The sequence below is a fragment of the Raphanus sativus genome, chromosome 7 (genome assembly GCF_000801105.2).
Source record: "Raphanus sativus cultivar WK10039 chromosome 7, ASM80110v3, whole genome shotgun sequence".
Lineage (NCBI taxonomy): Eukaryota > Viridiplantae > Streptophyta > Magnoliopsida > Brassicales > Brassicaceae > Raphanus > Raphanus sativus.
This window is the reverse complement of record NC_079517.1, coordinates 4,683,871-4,710,918: the sequence shown is the minus strand read 5'-3', so window position 1 is coordinate 4,710,918 and position 27,048 is coordinate 4,683,871. Positions and strand designations below refer to the sequence as shown.

Here is a 27,048-nt window from a genome sequence, read left to right as displayed (position 1 = left end):
CAGATAGAATAGAATAAAGTCATAAACCAATGCTTTTGAGTATCTGTTATAGCGCTACTTTTATTTATTTTTTGTTCTGTATTTCTTCTTCTTTTGATATGTTGACTCTTAATAGTCATGAGTCCTTTTTCTCAAACATTTATGGGGGAGACAATCAAATATTATTTGCATTGTTCAGAAAAGCTATTAATATAAATTAATGTATATATGTATATGATTTCTTCCTAAATTTTGGTGTATTGACTAATTATAGTCTAAACAAAGAAGGATAATTTGTTCAAACAGAGAAGGATAAACTAAGAATGAAATCTGTAATGAGGTTCTATAGAGACTACGAAATTTTATAGCATTATAGCCCAATTGAATATGAATTTATTATGGGACACGTAATAATTTACCTTTTCTCGACAAAACAACAACAACTTATTAATATCTCTGATTTCTTTTTTTCTGGAATTATACCGAATGGAACCAGTCAGTACCCGCCAACATCAAAAGAAAGTTACTTTATTTTTCTGAATGAGATATTAATCATTCAGTAACAGTAGTGATTAATATCTATGATTTATATAAAAAGAAAGTTACTTTTATTTTCTCTATCAATGTCAAAACTTTTGAGTTCTTTCCAATAAGAAAGAACGAACCAAAATTTGATGAAATAAAACAGTAAAAAAGAGTATCACATGTTGTCGATATCTTTTAAGATAGAATCAATATCAGGAGTCAAAACTGCATGCTTGTACACATCTCCAACCAGACAACAGTTCTTCTCATCTGTGTTAACCGCCATCACATCTTGTGCAAACTCGCTCTTCAACCCTGGGCTTACCTACCACACACGGACCAAAAGCAGAATTAGAATTTTCATGCAACTGCAAGAATGGTTATTACTTGTTCTATATCCGGACAACTGAAACAGGGTCCAAACCAAACAGAACAGGAAAAAGAAAACAGCTAACATAACGAGAAATAGTTTAAAGTAACCGGATCCATACTACATTTGGTTCTATCTATGTTCTCCCAATGAAAACCAAAAATATATGAACCTAAACTTGGAGGCAACACCGCTAATTAAACACTGGCCTAGTATTTTTGCTCGGGATCTATGCTAACAGAAGGAAGAAAACCACTCACATCATAAAGCACTTCACCGAGTTTCATCTTGACAGCACCGCTTTTGTAGACTAGAAGTTTTCCCATGAAACCATTTGCCGAGGCGGCTTTTAAATCACAAGCCTTTTCAGCAACACCTCTGTTGTTTGGCTTGCTTCCACGGGCTTCTGTTGTTGCCGATTGATTTGCCAAAGGAACAGCCGGTAACCTCATAAAAAGCATTTTAGGTTCTTCACTATCTTCCTGCCAACAACAGACAAGTTAAATCCCACACAACATGTAACTACGGAGTGTCCAGAGTTTGTGAGTGTGACATTTTGATTCTCAGATTATTATTTTTTTATTTGTAATGTTACACTAACCGTAAGAGCGAGATCAGCAGCTGTGTTGAGTGCCTCTTCATGATTTCCCACATCCTTCATAAATTCGTCCACGTCAAGAACCTCTGCAACAAAGAGAGGCATCACAAAGATAAGCAAATAATCAATCAAGAATCTGTTTTCTCAAGCAAAGAAATGTACCTGGATCGCCTGCGTTGGGTCTCCTCAATGGAAGTGTGATCGGATAATAACTGTAATAATCCTGTGAGAGGGGATCCAAGAACCAATCATGCATTAGTATTTATCTCGGTATATTGAGTTCAAGATGATATAACGTGTTAATGTTGTATTACTGACCCATGGTTCTTGATACGATATCTCCTGCGGAGGAGCATTTGAGCCATAACCTCCAGCTGCACACGAATTAATAAAAAAAATTAAAAAAAGCATGGAAAAAAAAACGATCTTGCGGATTTATGAACGTCTCACAACTTGAAAACCAGTAGTAGTACCATATCCACTGGAGAACCTATTTGACCTCGTTGAGTTCACCACACCACCCATCCAAGCAACTTGAGAAGCAGCAACTGTAATGCTCAAAAGAAAAAAAAACTCAAATCAATTGTATTGAAAACGAGTTACCAAAGAGTCAAGTTTCAAGTTAAAAAAGATATATTATTACCTTTCTTCTCTCCTTTTGGCCTACGTAATGATCTTTCCTAAAGCAAAAACATAAATCAAAAATCCAACAAGATTTATAAGAAAACAAACCCAAAACGAGAGTAAAAAACCGATGATTCACACTCAAAATGCTAAAGCTTACAGTGACTCTACGTAGCAGCTCCGCAGCTTGTGCACTGTGATTATCATCCTCAACCACTTCACTGCAGAAAAAAAAAAATTCGAAATCCAGAATCAGATTTTCATAACCCAAATCGACCTAAAAGCAACACGTTTTGCTTATGATAATCACTTAATCAGATCAATGGCTCAGAGAAAGAGATGATTACGGTTTAACTTCCGGTTTTGGCACACGCTTCGGGGGAGCTTTTGGCGCGAACTTCATCTGAATGAAGAAAAATAATTTTTTTTTTAGCAGGAGCATAAACCCTAATCTGGGATAAAAGACGGTGAATGATGATGATAACGAACGACGAACCTTCCGTACTGGTGGTTTCTGCTCCATTGTTAATTGAGTTCTAAAACCTTTGACCATATAAGAACATTGAGTTCAATGGTATATAAACGAGCAAAAAGGTGTCGAAAACATGGTTTAGAAGCTGACCTGCGGGCTCGAAGTCTGGTTGATCGGCGATCGTTGGTTCAATGACGGCGAGCGAATTAGCCTGAGAATAAGGATATGATCGGCGGTGAAGAGATCATATTAGAATTAGGGCCTTTATTGTGTGCTAAACGGTGTCGTTTATAATAAACCGGGTTGGTTTGCTAAACCCGTTCGCCGCCTAATTGGGAATTTAGATTTAATTGGGTTAGGCCCATTAGGCTGGTCTTTTTTGTTGTCCCGGTGACGTTTTCACCTTAAACTGGGTTGGTTCGCCGCCTTATTGGGCATTTAGATTTTAAATGGGCCTGGTCTAATAGACAGGCCATTTTATTTTTTTTATCTCGGCGAGAGTTTTATATTTCGTCTCTTCGATACTCTTTTTCCTTTTCTTTCTTTCCCGTCGACACATCTTTTCACCGCGTGGGAAGCTACAAATCGTCGCCGTCGCCGTTCTCGTCTGTGAACGCTACCACAATGGCTGAGAGTTCATCGAGGAAGAACCTCAAACGTTCCTTCTTAGAAGATGACGATTCCGACAAGCAACCACCGTAAGTTTCCCAACCATTCTCAAACCCTAATTTTTCATTATTCGTCGTTTTATCTGCCGTATGATTCTCTCATCTCCTGTTAGCGTTAGGACGTTGCGATACCTTGAACCTGAAATTGATTGCGTGGATTAGAGAAAAATCGTAGTTTGAAGGAACTTTATCATTTGTCTCGAGGAGTATTAATCTCGGCTTTTCGATGATGATTATCTGTCAGTTACAGTGCCTACGTTTTGTATACAACTTGCGTGTGCATACGCTAAGATTTGGATTCTCTCTGGCAGAGAAAAGCGAGTTCGGTTTCCAAAGGGGAGGAAGAAATCTAAACCCGAGGAGCTCGTCGAGGAAGATACTGTTGCTCGACGCCGAGCTCGTGATGCTGCTTCGGAGCGTGCGCGGCTTCGCAATCAGAATACTGCTTCGCTCTTTGTTGATGATGACGGTGTTGATGACCCCGAGGAGAGATACGAGGTGGGATTGCCTGTCGATAGTTCCTTTTTTTTTGCGATTATATGTTCATGAAGAGGATTATTTCTGATGTGATTTATCTTGTTGTAGAACGATGGGAACCGTACGGAAGATGGGATCCAGATTGAAGCTTTTAGTCTTGACAGAGAGAAAGAGGAAGGATACTTTGATGGTGATGGGAACTATGTTGAGTATGTTAGAGAGAAGGAAGACAAGGTTAGGAAGTATACACATCTTTCGTTGTAAATTTTAGCTCCGATGTGTGTTTAGTTGGTTGTCTTGTCTTACATGTTTTTTTTCTCTTTTCTTTTCAGGATGCATGGCTTGACAGTATTGAGATGAATCCGATGTATATTGGACGATCTACTGCTAATGATACTGAGAAGGAAGAAGATGGTGGGGACGAGAAACCAGCGGATGAACTTTCGAAAGAAGATGTTGCAGTCCTAAAGAGGCGTATTGCTAGCGTCCTTGAACCAGGAGAAACGGTGAGAGTCAATTGTGTTTTTAACAAGTAATTGTTTCAGAATATGAAACACGGATTAGTTTAGTTTAAAATATTAGTTTGGGATAGCATTGTTGATTGTGCATAACTCGGGTTTTCATTATTGGCAGGTCCTGCGTGCTTTAAGGAGGTTGAAAGGGAACTCTAATAATCGCAAAGAGAAGATGGATTCTGAGACAAAGGTCATCTTTGACCAGCTTACTGAGGATGCCAACAAGCTCATCCAGAATGGAGATTACAGTTAAGTCTCGTATAAATTTTGCTATGAAAATGTGATGCCTTTCTTCCATTTGTTAACATTAGTTCCTCTTTTTTTATGTATTGAAGATGTTTATAATGAGGATCAAGATGTTTTTCAGCGTGAAGTTGGTAAGAACTACTAGTACATTTTAAAATCTCATGATATTTCTTTTCTCACGACACTAGGGAACAATCAGCTTTGCTTAACTTGTTTTCTCCTCTATTCTTGTCTTTTAGATGAATATGAGAGACTGGCTCAAGAAAGAGCAAAAGATTGTGATATGTTTGGCGATGACGAAGAAGATACAGCTGGAGCCGTGCAACCAGGGGTCACAAATGATGGATCTGATTATGTCTACGATGAGTCTTCAGGGTACGGTTTTAAACTCTCATCTCTCCTTTATTTCTCCGTTGATCAGCAGCTTTTGGACTAAAGTGTTGTGTTATGAAGCTCTTTTGTTTTGTCTGAATGCATTTTAAAGCTGTACAACATGCACTTGATGGTTTTCAGGTACTACTACAGCAGCAGCCTTGGTTACTACTATGATCCGAACACTGGACTTTACTGCTATGCAGCAACCGGCAAATGGTAATTTACTTCCAACGACGTTAAAGAATTTTTATCCATGTGTTTTTTTTGTCCTCTAAATCATCTTTTTAAGTTGATGAAATGAATGAGGTTTTGTATCTGAGATTCTCTAATTCTCACTACTAAGTATAAAACTATGCATATGCAGGTACAAGTACAACGCAGAGACGAAGGAATATGAAGAGGTGGTTGCTGAAGTTGCTCCGGTGGAAGTTTAATATCGTTAGTCTGTACTTTTGACATAAGATTTCCCCAGTTACATATTTCTTTTTTTAGTTTGAAAAATGAGCACATAATGACATGCTTTTGAATATATATTTCAGTTTATCAATTTCATCATTGGTTTAGTGTTTTCACAACTGAGAAGAGTAGTACAATGCTAAAGATATTTGATCATAATTTCCCAGATAAACTAGCAGTGAAGTGATTGATCAGTCTACACTCATTCCAATCATCTCTATAGCTTCTTTTTAGTGTTCACAGATTTAATATTTGTAAACTGTATCGATGTTTCTGCATTGTTTGTTAAGAATGTTACATCTTTGGGTAATACAAGTAGAGATCACACTCTTGAGAGTGTATATGGTTACACTGAAAATTAGATCTTGACCGTTGAATCTCCACCGTCGGATCCGCCGCCGCACACTTTTTTGAATAGAAAAGAAAAGTTCTGTATCGTAAAGCATGGTCCATGACGCATGGACAAGACAAATCTAATATGTATACGTGTCAAATAAATATTGGATAATCTATATAATTCGCTGTGTATTTAATAAGGCGTTTTTTTGTTTATCATCGGTCTAGTCTCGTTCCAATAAGATATTTACAAAAAAAAAAGGAAAAGAAAAAGAAAACGGAGAAAGAAAATATCGGTTTGGCTTTCACACGAAGGAAACAGTAAACAAGCTTCTCACAGTTCGTGCATACTCAGATCGGTTAGGGTTAGGGTTCGTTGATTCTCTTTGGGATTACGGGAGCTAGAGATCTCCTTGGGGTATTACTTATTAGGGTTTCTTGTTCATATGGCGGATCGCGGATCTTTTGGATTTATTAGCCCTCCTCGATTAGGTCTCTTTCCTTCGTCACTGTCGTTTAGCTTCGATTAGGTTTTATCTTCTTCTTCTTTTCTGACTTCTGCATTTGGTAGGCAAAGGAATCGAACCTGTGTTCCTTCCATTGTACATGAACTTTATTTACTTCTTACTAGTGTTTATTCGGCATGATCTGAAATAAATTGATTTGCTGAAATTATGAGTTGAAGTCATAGCTTTTGCATTGTGTGTGTTTATTTTGTTATATAGGAGATTAATGCCAATGTTTTTTTGTTTTGTTTTGCCTCTTTAAGGAATCGCAGATATGGAACAGTTGTTATCGGAAGCTCAACACAGGTGGCTGAGGCCTGCTGAGATTTGTGAAATCCTTCGGAACTATCACAAGTTTCATATTGCAACTGAGTCTCCCACCCGACCAGCCAGTAAGTTTACTACTTCAGGGTATTATTCAGTGCATGAATCGACGAATAGTCGTCACTTTGTCTTCCCAAATCTTTAACATTACGTCTGTAATCTGACATCGTTTTACCCACACCCTTGTAGGTGGTTCGCTCTTTCTTTTTGATAGGAAGGTGCTTAGATACTTTAGGAAAGACGGACATAACTGGAGGAAGAAGAAGGATGGGAAAACGATTAAAGAAGCTCATGAGAAGCTCAAGGTTAGAATTCTCTTTGAGGTCTTCTTATTAGTTACTTTTCTCTACTTCTTGTTTTGCAATTAATTAGTTGATAGTGAAAAAATATTCTAAATTGTTGGAAGTAGCACTGTCCAAATGTTTATAGGTAGGAAGCATTGATGTGGAATTAATTAGTTGATAGTGAAATGTATCTAAATTGTTGGAAGTAGCATTGTCCAAATGTATATATAGGTAGGAAGCATTGATGTGCTACATTGTTACTATGCACATGGGGAAGGCAACGAGAATTTTCAGAGACGATGCTACTGGATGCTTGAACAGTAAGTATGAGTTTGTCCATATTTCAGCTTTTTCCTTATTCTGTTGAGTATAGCGCACCTTCATACTTCATTGTGTGTTTCCAGTTTCGTGCTTATCTCTCTGTTTTTCTTGTTGTTGTTGTACTGTTTACAGAGAATTGATGCATATTGTTTTTGTGCACTACTTGGAAGTTAAGGTAAAACTCTTGCTTGTATGTGCGGTTACTAGTAGTTTTCTAGTGATCAGTTTCCTTGAGTTCATATTAAACTGTATATGATGCAGGGAAGCCGGACAAGTATAGGAATGAAAGAAAACAATTCAAATTCTCTAAGCGGCTCAGTTTCAGTGAATATTGATTCAGCAGCAAGCCCCACGAGCAGATTGTCATCATATTGTGAAGATGCTGATTCCGGTATTTCTTTTTTCGATAGTTTTGCATGCTTGGTACGTTTTTTTCAAAGATCCAGCTCTTTCCATGGAAGAATCATCTATGTTCATTCTGATCTGTGAGGTGTGATGATTTACATATCTGTAAACATCACATGCTCTTAGTTGTGCTTTAAATTTTAATTTGTCAACACCATCTTATATCAGTTTTTGGCGGCGCAGGTGATAGTCATCAATCAAGCTCTGTCTTGCAAGCATCTCCTGAACCTCAAACTGGTACTTCTGAGATAAAGGCTAAGCAATGATGCTAGCATATTAAAGTCTTACTACTTTAAGCTCTGTTTTGGATACTCACCTGTCTTTCTGGTTTACAATCAGCATGTTAGATAAGAGTGACTTTCTTTTCCCGTATAGGAAATCACAATGGTTGGACATCGGCTCCTGGCATGCGTAGTGATTCCCAGAGATTATTTGATGTCCAAGCGTGGGATGCCGTCGGGAATTTAGTGACAAGGTATGATCAACCTTGCAACAATTTGTTGGTGGAAGAGCGTACAGACAAAGGTGGAATGTTAGCAGCAGAGCATCTCAGAAGTCCTCTTCAAACCCAACTAAATTGGCAGGTAATGTTCTGCTTATAATCTTTCATTCAAGAGCTATGCGTAGATATCGTAAGTGAAAGCATAAGAATGTTTCCATGTGTGAAAGGGAAGAGGATGTACTGTGAGGAATAAGCGTAGAAATGAGTGATAATGTCTTTAGCAATTTTCCCAGGCTTAAAATTTCTGTCATTGACACATTTTACCTAAGTTTTTTAATCGATCTTTCTCCTGTTTAAATTGTGAACTTATTTATTCAAGATGTGTTTTAGTGTCACGAATATTGGTGTTTAAGTTCTCTAATTTCTAGGTTCTCTATCTCTCTATAGATTCCAGCTCAGGATGATCTACCATTGCCAAAATGGCATCTGGCTCCACATTCTGGAATGGCTGATGACACTGATCTGGCGTTATTCGAGCAAAGTGCACAAGACAATTTTGAGAGTTTTTCCAGTCTCCTTGACATTGAACATCTGCAATCTGATGGGATTCCTCCTTCAAATATGGAAACTGAATTTATACCTGTAAAGAAATCCTTGTTGAGACACGAAGATAGTTTGAAAAAGGTTGATAGTTTTTCTCGGTGGGCTAGTAAAGAACTAGGCGAGATGGAGGATTTGCAGATGCAGTCTTCGCGTGGAGATATTGCATGGACCACTGTTGATTGTGAAACTGCAGCAGCTGGGCTCGCCTTTAGCCCTTCTCTCTCCGAGGACCAGCGTTTCACCATAGTTGATTATTGGCCAAAATGCGCACAGACTGATGCTGAAGTTGAGGTAAGATGGTTAACCTTTGATAATTTATCATCCAAATTATTTCTTAAATGTAGTAAATGCTACTACTCTTTTGGTCTGCAGGTCTTGGTTATTGGGACGTTTCTTCTTAGTCCTCAAGAAGTAACTATATGTAGCTGGTCATGTATGTTTGGTGAAGTGGAGGTTCCTGCTGAGATTCTAGTAGACGGTGTTCTTTGCTGTCATGCTCCACCGCATACAGCTGGTCAAGTGCCTTTTTATGTTACCTGTTCAAACAGATTTGCTTGCAGTGAATTACGAGAATTTGAATTCCTTTCTGGTTCTACCAAAAAGATCGACGCCGCTGATATTTATGGTTATTCTTCAAAAGAAACATCACTTCAGCTGCGGTTCGAGAAGCTGCTTGCTCATAGAGATTTTGTTCAAGAACACCAAATATTTGAAGATGTTGTGGAGAAACGAAGAAAAATCAGTAGCATCATGTTGCTAAATGAGGAAAAAGAGTATCTCTTCCCAGGGATGTATGAGAGAGACTCAACCAAACAAGAACCAAAAGAACGGGTTTTCAGGGAACAGTTTGAGGATGAACTATATATATGGCTCATCCATAAAGTGACTGAAGGGGGTAAGGGACCAAACTTGCTGGATGAAGGCGGACAGGGTGTTTTACACTTTGTTGCAGCGCTTGGGTATGACTGGGCTATCAAACCGATTTTAGCAGCAGGAGTTAATATTAACTTCCGTGATTCAAATGGGTGGTCCGCCCTTCACTGGGCTGCGTTTAGTGGCAGGTAAAGTATCTCTATCTTACAATACCTCATTCGTTGTCCTGGTTTTAAAGGTTTCACACTCCTATGATAACGTAACGCCTTTTATTGGTCTACATTTTTATATTAAACTAAGTTTGTTTCCTGTTAACTTCAGGGAGGAAACTGTCGCTGTACTTGTCTCTCTAGGTGCTGATGCTGGGGCATTGACGGATCCATCTCCAGAGCTTCCATTGGGAAAAACAGCTGCTGATTTGGCTTACGGAAAGGAACACAGGGGGATCTCAGGTTTTCTTGCAGAGTCTTCCTTAACTAGTTATCTTGAAAAGCTAACGATGGTGTCAAAGGAAAACAGCCCTGCCAATTCTTCTGGATCAAAAGCTGTTCAGACAGTCTCCGAGAGAACCGCTGCTCCTATGAGCTATGGTGACGTGCCAGAAAAACTTTCCATGAAGGATTCACTTACGGCTGTCCGTAATGCGACACAAGCAGCTAATCGTCTTCATCAAGTATTCAGGATGCAATCTTTCCAGCGGAAACAGCTGTCTGGATTTGACGATGATGATGACGAGCTCGGTATCTCCAACGAGTTAGCAGTTTCTTTTGCAGCTTCTAAAACTAAGAATCCAGGACAGAGTGAAGTCTTTGCTCATTCTGCTGCTACCCACATCCAGAAAAAATACCGTGGCTGGAAGAAGAGGAAAGAGTTTCTTTTAATCCGACAAAGAGTCGTTAAGATTCAGGTTTTGCCTTTCACTGAGCCTTTTATTCCCCACTGTTTTTTTTTTTGCCTTTAAATCTTTGTCTGTTTTCTCATTGCTTACTCTTTACTTTTAGGCTCATGTTAGAGGACATCAGGTCCGGAAACAATACAAACCAATCGTCTGGTCTGTGGGATTACTAGAGAAAATCATTTTGCGATGGAGACGCAAGGGTACTGGATTGAGAGGGTTCAAACGCAATGTAGTCCCCAAAACCGTTGAACCAGAGCCACTAAGCCCTATGATTCCAAAGGAGGATGACTATGATTTTCTAGAAAAGGGAAGAAAACAAACGGAGGAAAGGCTTCAAAAGGCTCTCACACGGGTTAAGTCGATGGTTCAATACCCAGAAGCACGTGATCAATACCGTAGACTCCTCACCGTTGTCGAGGGCTTCCGTGAAAACGAGGTAACCTTAGACCTAGTCCCCCATAACATGAAAAAAAAAATGTTATGCGATAATGTTGTTGAACATTCTTTGTGATAAATATGTGTTGAACAGGCTTCATCAAGTTTATCTATAAACAACAGAGAGGAGGGACTCGTCAACTGTGAAGAAGACGATTTAATCGACATCGAGTCTATTTTGAACGATGACATTTTGATGTCTACTTCTCCTTGAATGACTCGTTTGTGTATTCATTTTCATTCTTTCGACTTTCTAACTTTTTGCACCTTTTCTCTGTAAATACCATAAGTTGATAATACCATTTTATTAATTGAACTTTGGATTTTTTTTTTTAGTTTACGATATAGATTATTCACTATTTTATTCGTCTAAGTTTTCACGTTTTCACATGTTCATTTATGCTATATTTATCTTTATATTTTATACCATATGGCATCTCGAACATTATTACAGTCGAGTTTGTTACCAAAAATACAATATAGTGTTAGATTACTCTGTGTATATTTAGTAATCTTTCTATAGATTAACTTGGAAGAGTGGTGTCGTATCTATCTTATTAAAACAGAAACATTCTGTTGGACCTAACATTTATTTTGTAAGTTTTTAAATTAAATATACATTTATACTTTATAGTTAAACTTACATTAAATCACTAATGTTTCTTTATTTATACTACTATCCATGTTTCCAAACAATATACTTATTTCTTTATACTACTATCAATGTTTCCAAACAATATATTTTTATACTACTATCAATGTTTCCAAACAATACAATAATTAATCTTAGTTATTTTATATCTATCATTTTCTTTTTATAATTTTGTAGAAACGTTATAATTTCATAAATTGCAAAATAATGAACTTTAAAATTTGGATTATAAGACTACAAAATATGAAACTATTTCAATTTAAATCCAATTAGATTACATATCGGTCATCCATCAGTTCAATCGGTTAGTTTCGGGTTTTAGTGATTTTTTTAATATGAATATTTTAAAAACCTAAACTGAATTGTCAGATCTCCGGATTAACTGGTATAATCACAATCGGGTTGAATTTAAAAACACTGATTTAAATGCAAAAATATTTTAAATACACACTCTTTAAAAATTACCAAAATATTTGTTAAGTTATTAGTGAAATTTTTCATCGTAAAATATTCCGCGCTTCCAAAGCGCGGATCAAAATCTAGTTGAGCTTAATCCTGATCGAAATGCAAAACTATCTACCAAATTTGGATTGGCATGCCACTTGAGAAAAGAAAATCTAAATAGGATTGCTGAGATCTTCAAGGACAAACTCTGAGAAAGAGCATCTACCTACTGCTCCCCGTGCTAACCCATCTACTCGCCCCCAGCCTTCTCACACTTACGCGATTGAGACTGAGAAACCACAAGAAGAGAGAAGCAGAACTTTCTCCCCGGAGCACGTGAGAGAGAGGCCGTTCAGGCTGAACCTCCACACAAACTCATCGAATGATCAAAAGCTAAAGGCGAAAGTGTCTGATTTGGAGATTGTATCTGAAGGAAGCTCAGCTAAAAAGAGTTTGAAGTTTGACGTTGAGAAGACTGCCGTTCTAAGCAAACCACAAGCCTCACCACCACTAGCATCCGCTGCAAAAGTACCTGAAAAAGAGAAGAGCTGGTATGAGCAGACCTTAGAAGAGGAAGAGATACTGAATCAGGAAACGATGGACAAACCTGCCAAATCGAACGACAAGGAGATGGAGGAAGTGAACGATCCTGATGCGGAAAAGATCCTGGAGGATGAGGACTGGATGGTTAACGAAGACAGCTATGATAATAACTATGAGGAGGACGATCTGATGGAGGATGACGACCTGCTTGTTGATGATATGGAACAGGAGGAGACGTCTATCACCGTTGCTGACCAGAACCCAATTGATGCTCTCAGGAACTTGGATGAAGGGAACAAAGCACTGGAGTCTTTAAGCCCTACAACCATCCCTGATCGACGACCTGAAACTCGCCCTGCCCAGACGCCATCATCTAGATCGCGCCCATCGCCGGCGAAGAAGAAGAAGGGCTCGCCTAGCCCAATCGCGACGGGAGTCTCACTCCGACAAAGAAACCTTTTGGCGGGCCGGACCTCAACAAAGACAAAATCTGCTAGGAGTGGGCTCAAAGCCGATGATCTTCCCCAGGCCCGTGACCAAGTTCCAAGCGATATTGTGAAAGCAGAAGCGTTTTTGAAGAATAACAACAAGAAATCAGCAAAGGTGGGAAGCAGTAAGCCACCAAAGATTCCAGGATGAACACAATTGCATGGAATTGTCAAGGGGCGGGAGCCGACTTGACTAAGGAGCACCTTCATGAGTTGTTTCATTGTTTTTTACCCAAGTTTTTATTTCTTTCGGAGACTAAGAACAATCGGAACTTTTTGCAAGATGTGCAAGTTTCTTTTGGATTTGATCATGTTTGTACGGTTGAACCTGTTGGTAGAAGTGGCGGACTAGCACTTTTTTATATGGATGATCCCTCGGTTACTATTTTATATGCGGATGCACACATGATTGATATTGAGACCAGACTTGAAGGACACACAATTTTTATGACCTTTGTGTATGGCGACCCTGTAGTTAGACATCGAGACCTAGTTTGGGAACGATTGTCACGCATGAGTACCAACCGAAGTGGAGCGTGGTTCATGATCGGGGATTTTAATGAGATCACTGGAAACCATGAAAAGAGGGGAGGAAGACGTCGCTTAGAGAGCTCTTTCCTCCCTTTCCGTACCATGTTAGATAATTGTGGAATGCTTGATTTTCCATATAAAGGTAACTCCTTCTCGTGGGTGGGAAGAAGAAGTACCGGAAAAGTCAAATGCAAACTTGATAGAGCAGTTGCAAATGAAGAATGGCACGCCCTCTTTACTCATTCAGTTGTAGAATTCCTACGACTATGGGGCTCGGATCACCGACCGGTCCTAGCACGCATACAATCAATCCCTCGGAGGACAAGGAAAAACTTCCGTTTTGATAAGAGATGGATAGGAAAACCGGGTTTTAAAGATGCAGTAATCTCGGGATGGGGACAGTTTGATGCAACTCCAGTTCGGAATTTCCATCAAAAAGTTACCTCATGCCGAAATAAAATTAGTTCTTGGAAAAAGAATAACCCGACGAACTCTGCTGTTTTGATCGAAGAATTAAAAAGAAAGATTGATCTTGCTCAAGATGATGAAAATTCTACGACAGAAGAGCTGGAAGAGCTAAAAAGACAATTAATCATGGCCTTTAAAGAGGAGAACTCTTATTGGGAACAAAAGAGTAGAGACCAGTGGCACAAATTCGGGGATAGAAACACCAAATTCCATCATGGCATTACAATGCAACGAAGAGCTCAAAACCGGATCATCAGTATAAAAGACAAGCACGGGAAGATAGTAGAGAAGGAAATCGAGGTGGAAAACGTAGCTGTTCAATACTTTCGAGATCTTTTCTCTACTTCTTCACCAACGGAGCTAGACAATTCCCTTCGCTTCATCTCGGAAAAAGTCTCCCAAGCCGACAATAGGTTACTCTTAGAAGAACCGTCGGAACAAGAGATTAGGAAAGCTCTTTTTGACATTAACCCGGATAAAGCACCCGGACCGGATGGCATGACTAGTAAATTGTTTCAGAAATTTTGGCAGGAGATACGTCAAGACATTATCAAACTTGTACAAGACTTCTTCGCCACAGGCAGTTTCGACCCAGCCCTAAACCAAACTAACATCTGCCTCATTCCGAAAAAGAAGAAACCTCGGGACATGACAGAGTTTCGACCCATTAGTCTATGCAATGTCAGCTATAAGATTATATCTAAGCTACTTTGCAAGAGACTGAAGCGAGTTATTCCGCGCTTGATCTCAGAGACACAATCTGCCTTTGTAGCTAAACGCTTGATTACTGATAATATCCTAATAGCCCAAGAGAATTTCCACGCTTTAAGGACGAATCAGAGATGTAGAGAAGAATTTATGGCCATTAAAACAGACATGAGTAAAGCTTACGATAGAGTGGAATGGAGCTTTATAGCAGCGCTTATGCTAAAGATGGGTTTTGATCCAAGACTGGTTGACCTCATTATGTGTTGTGTCACGTCAGTCTCATATCAAGTCTTAATCAATGGCCAACCTAGAGGACGAATCCTACCAATGAGAGGATTGAGACAAGGAGATCCTCTCTCCCCCTTTTTGTTTATCCTGTGTACGGAATCGCTGATCTCACTCCTTAATGGAGCCGAAGAGGAGAAGAAGATTGTCGGCCTCCGTGTTTCTGGGGCCAGCCCGAGGATCTCTCACCTTCTTTTTGCAGATGACAGTCTTTTCTTTTGTAAGGCAGAACTAAGCCAATGCAAAGAGATCATGGACATTTTAGACATATATGGGAAAGCCTCAGGACAGAGACTAAATGCATCAAAATCGTCGATGTTTTTTGGAAACCGAGTGGAGCATTCCCGGAAGAGAGATATAAAAGAAGTACTCGGATTTTCTTCCGAAGGAGGCATGGGAATGTACCTTGGCCTTCCTGAACAAATTTGTGGTTCAAAGATGAAAGTGTTCTCCTTCGTACAAGATCGATTCAATGGTCGGGTTAACAACTGGTCATCGAGACTACTCTCGAAGGGAGGAAAAGAAGTCCAGATAAAATCGGTGGCCCAAGCAGTCCCGACATATGTTATGTCGAGCTTTCTGCTCCCACAAGGCATAATTGATAAGCTAAAAAGTACAACTTCAAATTTCTGGTGGAGCTCGAACCAAAACAGCAGAGGCTTGCATTGGATATCGTGGGACGAGATCTGTACTCCCAAAGATTTGGGAGGATTAGGTTTTCGAGATCTTCATGATGTTAACATAGCACTTCTTGCGAAACAATTATGGAGACTCATTCATTACCCGAACTCTTTACTGGCACGCGTTTTAAAAGGAAGATACTACAATCATACCTCTCCACTAGAAGATCGACGCATGTACTCACCATCATACGGATGGCGTAGTATCATGGCAGCGAAGCCCCTTCTTATATCGGGATTACGGAAGACAATTGGATCGGGTGGTGATACGAGAGTATGGAGTGAGCCTTGGATCCCAGACTTGGTGGCTCGTCCACCTAGACCCGCAGAACATATTGTCTACAGACTCCCCCAACTTCTTGTTCAGTCTTTTATTAAGACTGATACCAAGGAGTGGGATATACAATTGTTACGGGAATTCTTTCACCCAGAAGATATCCCCTTGATACTTGGGCTAAAACCTCTCGCTCCCTGACCCCGGATGGGTACGTTTGGAACCATACAAAATCAGGCGTATATTCAGTTAAAACCGGATATGACCTACTACAATCAACTAAACGGAGCCTTACACATGGAGGGGTGCGTGAACCAAGCTTCACACAGCTCCAAAGTCAGGTGTGGAAGATAAAGGCTCCGAGCAAGATGAAGCACTTTTTGTGGCAGGCTATCTCAGGCTGTGTGGCAACAGCAGAGAGGCTCACTTATAGACACCTGGGTACCGATAGGAGTTGTCCTAGATGTGCTGCTCCAGTGGAGTCGATTAACCATCTTTTATTTGAATGCCCCCCGGCCCTGCAGGTTTGGGCTCTATCGGACTATCCGTCCCTTCCGGGTTACTTCCCGAGTACATCTATATACCAAAACATGAACTTTCTGTTTTGGAAGAGAAAAGAAGTGGCTCCCCAGAGACCACAATTCGACACCTTCCCTTGGATCTGTTGGTACATTTGGAAGGCGAAGAACGACAAACTCTTTAATGGGAAAGTCGTCTCCCCGATGGACACTCTTCAACATGCGTCACTTGAGGCAGAATGTTGGAGGAAGGCAAACGAAAAAGAGGAAGAAGAAGTGGATCTCGACGATCCACATATTACGGAAGTGGAGACAGTGCATCCTTGGATACCCCGAACCCCTACCTGCCAAATCGATGCTTCATGGATAGATAATGGTAGCGTTAGTGGCCTAGGGTGGAGTTTCAAGGATCAACGGGGCCTGGAATTCTTCGGACTACGGGCATGTACAAGGAGCCTCTCGGCGTTACACGCTGAGATGGAAGGGCTACTCTGGGCAGTCTCATGTATGAGCCACATGAGGATGCCCATGATAAGGTTCGAGACTGATTGCATGGACCTAGTAGATATTGTTACAAACCCGGACGAGTGGCCTGCTTTCGCGACAGAGATCGAGCTATTCCGGAGTCTTCAAGAGGTTTTTGTGGATGTGAGGGTGTCTCATATTCCACGAAACCGTAATGGAAGGACAGACGCTTTAGCGAAAGAAGCTAGAAGAAGAGGCTTTATCTTTTCCCACATAGATCAGACCCGGTCAGACGGAGATGCTCCCCGGAGAATCGGCTCGTCTAACTACCACTTGATCTAATGAAGATGGGCAGCTGACAAAAAAAAAAAAATAGGATTGCTGGACAAGGCTATAGAATATGGAAACTTGACAAATAAACTATAGCAATAACTTGAAGTATTTCTGTTTTACATTATCAAGGGGAAAAAATATCAATTTTAAGTTTTTTATTTTTTTGCGAATGAAAATTTTTATATAAAATTTGTCGGGTGGCTTGACTTGGTTAAAACTTAAAACCTACTTTTCCATTCCACAAGTGGAAATGTTCACTAAGAGAAAATTATTTAAAACAAGAAGATTTAAATCAATTTGTCACTTATTGTTATATAATTAAACATTTATTTTAAATAACCAAGTAAAAGACTCCATAAGAAGATTCGCAGTTGATCAAAAAAAAAAAAAAAAAAAAGAAGATTCGCATTGGGTTCCCACGGCTCACCAAATTAAGAAAAAAAAGGTTAACACTTTGCGCACCACGCCAAACTTTTCTTCTCTCTTAAACCCTTCTAAAACCCCTCTCTCTCTCTTCTCTCTCTTCCGGCGAGATCGCGTCATGTCGAAGTCTTCGCTGACTTTTATCCAAACCAATGCGTCGAATCCAAAGACATGGGTCGTGATCGGCGTGACGGTGGCCGGGATCGTGATTCTCGCGGAGACTCGGAAGCGCCGGATCAAAGCCCTCAGAGAAGAGCACTTCGGTGCCTTTTTAGATCGTTTCGAGCTTCTTCCTTTTCCTCCGCCGCCTCCTCCTGCCGCTAAGCAAACCCTCTCCGGTCTCACCTTCTCCATCTCCGACGCGTATGTCCCCCTCCCCCCTCTCGAAAGTTCTTCGCTTTTTTTTTTAATTATATATAACGATCTCGCTTGAAAGTTTTGATTTTTATTTAAGCAAAAAAAAAAAGTTTTGACTTTTTATGGTTTAAATTGAATGTTTGACTTTGCTTAGAGGATGAATGATGAGGGTAATTGTTGTTTTGAGGGCAGGTTTGATATAAAGGATTATATCACAGGGTTTGGTAGTCCACAGTGGAAGAAGACTCATGAGGCTGCTGAGAAAACTGCTGTGGTTGTGACTACGCTCTTGAGGAACGGTGCTACTTGTGTTGCTAAGACGGTCATGGATGAGATGGGTTTCGGGTATATTTTTTCTCCCATTTTTCCTGCCGCCTTCAAATGAGTGTTTCCGTGATTAATTTGGGGAATCATTTGAATGTACAGGATAACTGGTGAGAACAAGCACTATGGCACTCCTATTAACCCGTTGATGCCATCTAATGTTCCTGGAGGCTGTTCCAGTGGCTCTGCTGTTTCTGTTGCGTCTCAACTCGTTGACTTTGCACTTGGTATTGTTTAATCTCTTTTGTTTTTTTTGGGAATGTGTTTTGGGGTCTAGTTATTTTTTACCAATAGCATTTCTTGGTGGTAGTGTTAAATTGTTTGACTGGCAGGGATTGATACCACTGGGGGTGTTAGAATCCCAGCATCATTTTGTGGTATTCTCGGCTTCCGACCATCTCAGGGGACTGTCTCTTCAGTTGGAGTTTTGCCTAATTCCCAGAGCCTAGAGACTGTTGGTAAGTTACATTCTTTTCTTTGAACAATGTTTAGCAAAGTCTTACATTAAGTTCTTAGTGTATTTGTACCGAATCATACGAAGACTCGTTGTACCTGTCAAATAAGTCTGGTGCTAGATGTCACTCTATGTCTTTACTGATAATATTTTCTTCTGAACTGTTCTGTAGGATGGTTTGCACGTGATGCATCTGTTTTGTGTCAAGTTGGGCATGCCTTACTTAATCTGAGTGCAGTAACACATAAAAGGCAAAGATCTTTAATCTTTGCCGATGATTTATTCGACCTCTCTGATATTCCTAAGCAAAAATCGGTGCATGTTGTCAGAAAGGCGATCGAAAATCTATCTGGCTGTATGTTTGCAATATTATTGCTTTTCCTTCTCGTTGCCTTTCTCTAGATATCTATCTCATATCTCTGGTTCAACTGATCGTGCAGACCAGGCTCCAAAACATATGAATGTTGGTCAGTATGTAGCTTCAAACGTGCCAAGTCTTGCGGAATTCTCTGAGAAATCACAAGATTCAGCATCAACTCTGAAGGCTCTGGCATCGGTGATGTTATCAATACAAAGGTATTTAATAAGATTGCCTCTTTTTTTTTAATAATCCACTCGTATTTAGAGTATCAATACAAAGGTATTTAATGAAGATTGCAATTATCCTCAAAACAAGTTTTTTTTTTTTACTTTCTGATAAAAACCAGGCATGAGTTCAAGACAAATCATGAAGAATGGTCGCAAACATGCAAATCGTTTCTAGGGCCACGATTCTCCAGTGATGTTGTTACAGCTCTCAAGAGTAGAAACGACAACATTAAATCTCTCTACAGAATCAAAACCGAGATGCGTGCCGCCCTTCAAAGCCTTCTAAAGGTAAACCTTCCATTTCAGTAATATTAAATTTTTTCAATTTTACTCTGCTTTATAGTTGTATAGTTTTATGATAAACCCATGTGTATGGTAAAACTTATTACCAGGAAGATGGGATTCTGGTGATCCCCACAGTTGCTGATCCCCCACCGAAGCTTAACACAAAGAACAAGAACGCTGTGAATGAGTTTCTTGATCGAAACTATGCACTCGCAAGCATTGCTAGCATGTCTGGTTGTTGTCAGGTATCCTCTCAGTTCCTCTTTCTCACTTTCAGAGTTTTGAATAGTAAATACAAATCTCTATATACAAATTCTACAGGTTACAATTCCTTTGGGGAAACATGGTGACAGTCCAATTTCCGTGTCGCTTCTTGCTTACTACGGAGGTGATAAGTTCCTTCTCGATACGATTCTCGATGTATATGCATCCCTTCAGGACCAAGCCGATATTGCAGCCAGCTTAGCTCCAGTGACTGACTCCAATGGTATTGAAGCTTCTGAAGTTATGAAGGAAAAGGTAAAAAACTATCTCTTTTGGTTCTGATCCACGTACTATTAGAGTTGTAATGATCTTAGTTATAAAGAAAATAATGTTAATTCCAGGGAAATGCTGCATACAAGGGGAAACAATGGAATAAGGCAGTAAGTTGTTATACTGAAGCTATCAAATTGAATGGAGCAAATGCTACTTATTTTTGCAACAGAGCTGCAGCATTCTTGGAACTTGCCCGGTAATTGTATTTCTTCATTATCTTTCTTTCTGATCGGAAGATAATTTGCTATTCTCTTTCTGATCTGAGAGTTTTGTTTTATAGCTTCCAACAAGCTGAAGAAGATTGTACCGAGGCTATATCGATCGATAAGAAGGTGCGAACTTGATTTACCTATTCTTTCTTTATACTCCATTCTATTGCATAATTTACCTTTGTTACATTGCGTTTAGCATATGGCTCTTGGAAGTTTGATTCTTATGATTATTTGTTTTTGTACAGAATGTAAAAGCATACTTGAGACGAGGGACTGCTAGAGAATCGCTTATACGGTACAAGGAAGCTGCTGCAGGTAACTAAAACTAATCTCAGACTCTGGATTTTTATTTAAATCTCTTCATTTTTATCTCCTTGGGTATCTTGATCAATGATCAATAAAATACCGCTTTTGAAGTTTTGAATGTTAAAGATTGGTTCGCTTAGATGGTCAATTATAGAGTAACATATGGTTTACTATCGCTGCAGATTTCAAGCACGCATTGGTTCTTGAACCACAAAACAAGACAGCAAAGACTGCTGAGAAGCGACTCCGAAAACTCATGAGTTAAAAAGAGAAGAAGAAAAGAAGAAACACAGTTTTTTTTTTTTCCAAACCCTTTCTTGTTCACCAAGTTGTCCTTCACTTCACTTACAACCCTAAAAGCAAAGGTTTTGAATGTTCGGTTCATGATTGAATCTCATTAACAGATTATAATTATTTTTGTCGGCCTTTCCATTAAAATGAACGAACCCCAAACATTATTACAACAGCAGATGGGCTCAGGCCTAGTCTCCTACCGTTTAATCTAATCCAGTTTAATCATTAAGATAAGAGATCTTTTAATGAACCGCTAGATTTTGACCCGCCCTTTAAAGGGCGGATGTATTTTTTGTTTTAATTTCATTTTCATATTTGTGTATTTTTTGTGATTATATTTGTGTTTTTTTATAATCATATTCGTATGTAAATTTTAATCAAAATATATTTTTATTAAATAACAGTAATTTAAAAATTGATCTAGTATATGCTCAGTTAGGGCTGGATTGTCGGTCGAACCCCCAACCCGCATGTTTCAGTTTTGTTTTGGTCAAAAAATATGACCTGCACAACACGCAAACAAATAATTTGTACAGGCACCCGCCCCATTCAATTTTGCGGTTATCCGCGGGGTTATAATTTTTTTAAAAATAATTATTTAATTTAATTATTATAAAAATAAAAAAATATTTATAATAAAAATTATATATTTTAAAATTTTAAAATTGTTTTTTAAATTACCATATTTTAAAAAATTGTTCACTTTTCTTTTTATTTTTATTTATTAAATAATTTTCAGGTCGGCGGGTACCCGCAATCCAAAATCTACCAACCCGCACTCACCCGAATAAAATACTCATAGCCTACATCTGCAAATCGATTTTTTCAAATAGTTGAACCAAATTTATGATATGCTCTTAAAAGGACGGATATATTTTTTGTTTTATATTTTTTAAGAAATATATTTTTTATAAAATCTTGGATGTAACCAATTATATCTCTGAATATCAAAATTTTCTCTATGATATATTTATTTTTTCTCTCTCACATCTCTGAACCTATAAATGTAGCTGAAAAAATATAAAAAATTCAAAATTGAGATTAGTATGATAAGAAGTTGGATATAGGTAGGCTTTTAAAATAAGAGTTTAAGCTCCATGATAAGGAGTTTGATATACAAAAAATATGACTTTCCTAAAAAAATAGGAATTTATCGTTATGGAACTTCTTTGTTGTAGTTATATCTTAGGCATATAAAAAGTTATATATAGGTTGTTGCAGTTATAGTTATAGGTTCCATGTATTTTTTATATTGGACTCAACTATTATCAATTGGTCATACTGCTAAATTAATAGAATAGATTTGTGTTTTTCTTACTGAATATATTTTTGTTTTTCTTTGTAAGTATATTTGTGTTTTTCTTTATAATCATATTTGTGTAAAATATTTTTTTAAATTATTACTATTTTTTGATAATTGTATTGAATTAGTGATTATTCATAACTATACACTTGGTCATAAATATGTAGAAACAAATTTTGTTTAAATACCAAAATAAATTTATTTTGTTTATTAATCAAATAGTAATTAAATAAATGCAAATTATATGTTTTTCACTAAAGTTTGGTTTCATATATAATCATAATAATACTATTATTGCACACAATAGCACACATAATATTACAGCAAAAAAAATTTATCCAAATTTGACTATTTCTGTCGTTTTTTTTTTTTTTCATTTCATTTTAATGAAGGGTAAAATAGCATGTCATCTTTTTCCCTATGCTCTGCAATTCTTCTCCTCTAATAGCGGCCACTTTCATTCTTTTAATCATCTAATTAACTTGTTTTCATCAATTACTTGGTCAAACCTATCACATAATTATATATTCAACTAATATAGACTAACAAACGTAAACTAAACGTAGATTCAAATAAATTTATATGCTCTTCTTTTCATCATGTTCATTGTTCCGTAACTCTGTATCGTGGGCAAAACTTTTTTTTATTTCTGAGATATTAATAATGATCGTAACAGTCGTGAAAAAAGTGATAAAGAGAAAGTGGAAACCATTTTTGGCAGATATAATTATAACATGGTGGTTAAATTTGGCGGTTATCTAAATTTAAATAAGGTATATTAAAGGTATTAATAAGCAGTTATAAAAATTAAAAAGGTGGACACAACTAATATCAATGGAGCATACTTCAACTTTAATAGTATTGATGCAAAAATACACACGTGTACTGACACGCGGACGCACAAGATGGAGAGAAGCTTAGTCGGACAATTTTTTTTTTTTTTTTTTTTTTTTTTTTTTTTTTTTTTTTGTCACGGTCCAGGATACGAGCTTAGTCGGACAATAAATGAAATGAAACCAGCTTTGTTCTGTTCGTTTTTTTTTCAAAAAAAAACAATTAAAAAAAAATGGTTGATTATTTGAGATTGTTGCGATGCTTCAGCTTCACGGCATCGCGTGATTGGTTATTCCGGCAATCATTCGCAAACGCCGGTCTCCGCTCCGTCATAACCGATCTCTCCCACGGCGATTCCACCAAATCCACGACCTCTATGCATTGCTGGATCCCCAAATCTCCAAACCGATCCAAACCCAACCTCCTCCTCGTACACGGATTCGGAGCCAACGCAATGTGGCAATACGGCGAGCATCTCCGATCCTTCACCGGCCGGTTCAACGTCTACGTCCCCGATCTCCTCTTCTTCGGACTCTCATCCACCTCCGAACCGAACCGGACCGAATCCTTCCAGGCTCGCTGTCTGATGAGGCTGATGGAAGCGCACGGAGTCCAGACGACGAACATCGTCGGGATAAGCTACGGCGGGTTCGTCGGGTACAGCTTAGCGGCGCAGTTTCCTGAGAAAGTGGAGAAGCTGGTGCTGTGCTGCGCCGGGGTTTGCCTTGAGGAGAAAGACATGGAGGATGGTTTGTTCAAGGTTCCCAACTTGGAAGAAGCCACTGGGATCTTGATTCCTCAGACGCCCGAGAAGCTTAAGGAGCTCATTAGATTCTCTTTCGTTAAGCCGATCAAAGGTGTTCCTTCGTTTTTTCTTTGGGATTTTATCGATGTGATGTGTACGGAGTTTGTAGAGGAGAAGAGAGATTTGATCAAGTCGATATTAAAAGATCGGAGACTTTCCGATCTTCCTAGGATCAAACAGGTGGGGGAAACTATACTTGTTAGCTTTTCTGTTTCAGACATTTCATTTGATATTATTAGCTGTGTTCTGTTTTTGTTTTGAGTTATAGAAAACTTTGATAATATGGGGAGAAGAAGATCAGATATTTCCAGTGGAACTTGGTTATAGATTGAAAAGGTAAGCAACATCTTTTGCAATTCGTTGATAATCATTTTTGTAAGTGAAACAACAATTTATATTATAACTATGGTGAAACAGATATATAGGAGAAAATGCAGAGATGGTGTTGATAAAAAAGGCAGGACATGCTGTTAATTTGGAGAAGTCCAAAGAATTTCTCAAGCACTTGAAATCTTTTCTCATTGACTCTTTGTGAATATCTTGTTTTGTTCATCTGGAAACGTTCTGTTCTGGTACCCATCCTATTCATACTAGATGGCTTTGAGGGAAATAAGTAATAACTTGTAGGATTTTCTTAACGTGAAATTTATTGGATTTGGTTTTGTTTGGCACAGAGAGATATATAATGGATGAACCTCCAAAATTTAATAAATTTTGAACGCCTGATTAATTATGCTATTACTATTACAATGTTGAAAGATATTATAGTGACGATTCTACAGTATTTTATGAAATCTATGTTTGATGTTATGTTTTAAATCATGTCTTTTTTAATCTTTTTTTTATAATATATATGTAGGGGTTTGAATTCAGGACCTTTTAACGTATAAATATTAGTCAATTTTTAATCAAATCACCGGACGAAAGAATTTCCACAAATTTAATAATTTAAACCCTTTTTCGAAACATTTTAAAAGAAATTTAAACCTATATCCGTTTTATCATTGCTTCAGTTTTATCTGGCTCCCTATCGAGTATGGTTGGATTTTCTCTTGTTGTATACATTTTTTGGCTTGAATTATTCAGGGAAGATTCCACAAAACGTTGACTCTTACATATGCGTGACAAAATAACTGGGACCAATTTGTGTGTAGAGGTTGTTAGTCAACATGAGAAGCGGGTCGGTCGGTTGGCGGCAATATCAGACCAACCTACACTCAATATTATTGATCAACCCACCCTATCTTAAGATTATGCATATAAATACTAATTGGATTGTTAGGACCCTTTTGCTTAATAACAGAGATAAACCATTCTATTAATTCATGAATACCTGGTTAAAACTTTGCTTATTTCGTTGCTTAACTAATCTACCTACTTAGTGGCACTTCTGAAAGAAATCAATAATTCAAAATATTAGTTTATCTATATTATTAAACGTTTCAGGATTATGTCTTTTCATCCACTTGTTTGGCTTATTAGGCATTGTTGATGAAACTGTATAACTAAGTAGAAAGGAATTACTTTTCATGTGGTATTGGCTGCTTGTGCGGACTAATAATTGTTGAATCTTGTGGGTTTGATACACTTGCCGGTACACGTCCAGTGCAGACGAATAATAATCACAGGAGGACAACAAGATTCAATTTAAGACGACTGACCCTTGTCTATATATTTTATCATTTTAATTTTTTAATAATATGATTGGTCTTCCATTACTTTCGCTAGTCTTTTTCAGTATCGCCTTGTCGATAGAAAAGTTTAATTATTGTAGCTGTTGAACCAGTGTCGTTGTCACTGGTGGGCATTGCAAATTTTGCACTACGATGGCTTTGATTTTTAACTTGCTTGTGTTGTATTTAGCGTTTCAACTCTCACGTTATCACGCTAATTGAATGAAAACAACCATTTTTACAGCTTTTACTGAAACTAATATATAGAGCTCTAATTTATACGCGTCTTTGTAAAAAGAAATATACGCTGTTTCAATAAGCGAAAGGGAAAACTTTCCTTGCGTCTGGTCGTTCTCTTCTATACTTTGTAAAAAGAATCATTATCATCACTAACTGAAATATAGACTTTTTAACGCGAGACGCACTTCAAAACTTTTCAGCGTACCATTGAATAGGGATGTCAATTTGGACATCAAGTCATTGGTCACCCATGTCCAAACCCATTTGGACTAAACCAAATTAGACCAGCAAATAAAGATGTCCAATTGGGTTTAACCAATTAGACCCAAATCCAATGGCCTTAACCCAAATGGACATGGACGGCCAAATGATACAAAAATCATAGCATTTTATTTTGAGGAAAAAATCAAGTTTTTCCTCCAAAACCGTAAATCGAGATTTCTTGACAGAACCGTAAGTTGAGTTTTCCCGTCAAAACCGTAAAATGAAGATTTCCCGCCAAAATCTTAAAATCGAGTTTTCGAGTTTTCCCGTCAAAACTGTAAATCTAATTTTTCCGTCAAAACTGTAAATCGAGTTTTCCCGCCAAAACCGTAAAGTCGAGTTTTCCCGCCAAAACCGTAAAATCGAGTTTTCACGTCAAAACTGTAAATCGAGTTTTTCCGCCAAAACCGTTAAATTGATATTTCCCGCCAAAATTGTAAAATCGAGTTTTCCTACCAAAACCGTGAAATCAAGTTTTTTTTTCCAAAACCGTAAAATTGAGATTTCTCACCAAAATCATAAAATCGAATTTTTAGTTTTCCCGTCAAAACCGTAAAATCGAGTTTTCCCGCCAAAACCATAAAATCGAGTTTTCCCGTCAAAACCGTAAAATCAAGTTTTCTCGCCAAAATCGTATCTATGCTTTTGAATTAAAAAACAATGAAATTATGTTTTTTTTTTGTTAAAAATGAATTTTTGGATGTTAAAATAGAGATTATATTTGGGCTTTGCGGAATGCCCATTTGAAATGGACCAATTTGGTCTGGACAATTTGGTCTGGTACAATCTGGACTTAAAAAAATAATATCCATTTGGACTGGTGTGTCCATTTGGACAGCCCAAATGGACTTGGACAGCCCAATTGACACCTCTACCATTGAATACAATCAACATGTTTCATGCTTTTATTTGTGTTTCGTATATTTTTGCTCCAACTTTTACATTCTTTGACCAAAAGGAAATGAAGTAAGGATAAAAGAGAAAGACAATGATCCAAGTGGGCATGCATGCAACATTTGCCCATAATA

General features: G+C 38.1%; 6 protein-coding genes across 14 annotated transcripts; 5 read left to right on the top strand and 1 right to left on the bottom strand.

Moving 5' to 3' along the window:
• Positions 1–564: 564 nt before the first annotated feature.
• Positions 565–2,828, bottom strand: LOC108815941 (uncharacterized). Of its 3 annotated transcripts, none has more exons than XM_018588483.2 (11): positions 2,719–2,828; positions 2,593–2,639; positions 2,444–2,499; positions 2,257–2,317; positions 2,116–2,152; positions 1,946–2,020; positions 1,791–1,846; positions 1,635–1,695; positions 1,476–1,558; positions 1,135–1,356; positions 565–829 (listed from the first exon to the last, which is right to left on the bottom strand). In XM_018588483.2, exons 2-11 carry the CDS (start codon positions 2,617–2,619, stop codon positions 680–682), a joined length of 828 nt encoding a protein of 275 aa, XP_018443985.1. In that variant the 5' UTR covers positions 2,620–2,639; positions 2,719–2,828; the 3' UTR covers positions 565–679. The 3 variants fall into 3 exon arrangements, with proteins under 3 accessions (XP_018443985.1, XP_056847087.1, XP_018443986.1); XM_056991107.1 differs by having other exon boundaries at positions 2,593–2,632; positions 2,719–2,784; XM_018588484.2 differs by having other exon boundaries at positions 2,116–2,147; positions 2,719–2,768.
• A 272-nt stretch (positions 2,829–3,100) lies between these two features.
• On the top strand, positions 3,101–5,404 carry LOC108814704 (protein LIN1). 2 transcript variants are annotated; one of them, XM_018587326.2, is made up of 9 exons: positions 3,101–3,266; positions 3,548–3,734; positions 3,822–3,947; positions 4,046–4,219; positions 4,347–4,476; positions 4,564–4,605; positions 4,714–4,849; positions 4,988–5,065; positions 5,214–5,404. In XM_018587326.2, the coding sequence occupies exons 1-9, from the start codon at positions 3,193–3,195 to the stop codon at positions 5,281–5,283; spliced, it is 1,017 nt and encodes a 338-aa protein (XP_018442828.1). In that variant the 5' UTR covers positions 3,101–3,192; the 3' UTR covers positions 5,284–5,404. The 2 variants fall into 2 exon arrangements, with proteins under 2 accessions (XP_018442828.1, XP_018442827.1); XM_018587325.2 differs by having other exon boundaries at positions 3,104–3,266; positions 3,481–3,734.
• A 465-nt stretch (positions 5,405–5,869) lies between these two features.
• LOC108817797 (calmodulin-binding transcription activator 1) lies at positions 5,870–11,048 on the top strand. Of its 6 annotated transcripts, none has more exons than XM_018590595.2 (13): positions 5,870–6,133; positions 6,420–6,539; positions 6,661–6,776; positions 6,987–7,075; positions 7,209–7,251; positions 7,338–7,467; positions 7,665–7,718; positions 7,857–8,065; positions 8,371–8,817; positions 8,899–9,587; positions 9,721–10,306; positions 10,401–10,733; positions 10,827–11,048. In XM_018590595.2, exons 1-13 carry the CDS (start codon positions 6,088–6,090, stop codon positions 10,944–10,946), a joined length of 2,982 nt encoding a protein of 993 aa, XP_018446097.1. In that variant the 5' UTR covers positions 5,870–6,087; the 3' UTR covers positions 10,947–11,048. The 6 variants fall into 6 exon arrangements, with proteins under 6 accessions (XP_018446097.1, XP_018446093.1, XP_018446095.1 ...); XM_018590591.2 differs by having other exon boundaries at positions 6,411–6,539; XM_018590593.2 differs by having other exon boundaries at positions 5,871–6,059.
• A 900-nt stretch (positions 11,049–11,948) lies between these two features.
• On the top strand, positions 11,949–17,130 carry LOC108815212 (uncharacterized). Its single transcript, XM_018587859.2, is given in 6 exon segments — positions 11,949–11,977; positions 12,029–12,974; positions 13,097–14,024; positions 14,190–15,242; positions 15,444–15,992; positions 15,995–17,130. Coding segments are annotated over 6 exon segments (4,641 nt in total).
• A 415-nt stretch (positions 17,131–17,545) lies between these two features.
• On the top strand, positions 17,546–21,021 carry LOC108814644 (outer envelope protein 64, mitochondrial). The gene is made up of 13 exons (XM_018587257.2): positions 17,546–17,907; positions 18,094–18,246; positions 18,328–18,452; positions 18,558–18,683; positions 18,852–19,034; positions 19,120–19,255; positions 19,387–19,555; positions 19,660–19,797; positions 19,874–20,071; positions 20,158–20,285; positions 20,370–20,421; positions 20,547–20,616; positions 20,790–21,021. The coding sequence occupies exons 1-13, from the start codon at positions 17,663–17,665 to the stop codon at positions 20,870–20,872; spliced, it is 1,806 nt and encodes a 601-aa protein (XP_018442759.1). The 5' UTR covers positions 17,546–17,662; the 3' UTR covers positions 20,873–21,021.
• A 2,209-nt stretch (positions 21,022–23,230) lies between these two features.
• On the top strand, positions 23,231–24,516 carry LOC108815932 (uncharacterized). Its single transcript, XM_018588472.2, has 3 exons — positions 23,231–24,023; positions 24,112–24,179; positions 24,261–24,516. The coding sequence occupies exons 1-3, from the start codon at positions 23,271–23,273 to the stop codon at positions 24,376–24,378; spliced, it is 939 nt and encodes a 312-aa protein (XP_018443974.1). The 5' UTR covers positions 23,231–23,270; the 3' UTR covers positions 24,379–24,516.
• Positions 24,517–27,048: the final 2,532 nt, after the last annotated feature.

Bases quoted from the DNA above. Each gene is read 5' to 3' on its own strand.
- LOC108815941 (XM_018588483.2), bottom strand. From the start codon at position 2,619: ATGGAGCAGAAACCACCAGTACGGAAG. The intron at 2,318-2,443 runs GTAATCATCTCT...TTTTTTCTGCAG, and splicing joins CCAAAACCGGAAGTTAAACC to TGAAGTGGTTGAGGATGATA. The intron at 830-1,134 runs GTGAGTGGTTTT...CGTGTGTGGTAG, and splicing joins TCGGTGAAGTGCTTTATGAT to GTAAGCCCAGGGTTGAAGAG.
- LOC108814704 (XM_018587325.2), top strand. From the start codon at position 3,242: ATGACGATTCCGACAAGCAACCACC. The intron at 4,477-4,563 runs GTTAAGTCTCGT...TATGTATTGAAG, and splicing joins CATCCAGAATGGAGATTACA to ATGTTTATAATGAGGATCAA. The intron at 4,850-4,987 runs GTACGGTTTTAA...GATGGTTTTCAG, and splicing joins GTCTACGATGAGTCTTCAGG to GTACTACTACAGCAGCAGCC.
- LOC108815932 (XM_018588472.2), top strand. From the start codon at position 23,271: ATGGTTGATTATTTGAGATTGTTGCGATGCTTCAGCTTCACGGCATCG. The intron at 24,024-24,111 runs GTGGGGGAAACT...TTTGAGTTATAG, and splicing joins ATCTTCCTAGGATCAAACAG to AAAACTTTGATAATATGGGG. The intron at 24,180-24,260 runs GTAAGCAACATC...ATGGTGAAACAG, and splicing joins CTTGGTTATAGATTGAAAAG to ATATATAGGAGAAAATGCAG.
- LOC108817797 (XM_018590591.2), top strand. From the start codon at position 6,088: ATGGCGGATCGCGGATCTTTTGGATTTATTAGCCCTCCTCGATTAG. The intron at 7,252-7,337 runs GTAAAACTCTTG...TATATGATGCAG, and splicing joins TGCACTACTTGGAAGTTAAG to GGAAGCCGGACAAGTATAGG. The intron at 10,734-10,826 runs GTAACCTTAGAC...TGTGTTGAACAG, and splicing joins AGGGCTTCCGTGAAAACGAG to GCTTCATCAAGTTTATCTAT.
- LOC108814644 (XM_018587257.2), top strand. From the start codon at position 17,663: ATGTCGAAGTCTTCGCTGACTTTTATCCAAACCAATGCGTCGAATCCA. The intron at 20,286-20,369 runs GTAATTGTATTT...TTTGTTTTATAG, and splicing joins GCATTCTTGGAACTTGCCCG to CTTCCAACAAGCTGAAGAAG. The intron at 20,422-20,546 runs GTGCGAACTTGA...GTTTTTGTACAG, and splicing joins CTATATCGATCGATAAGAAG to AATGTAAAAGCATACTTGAG.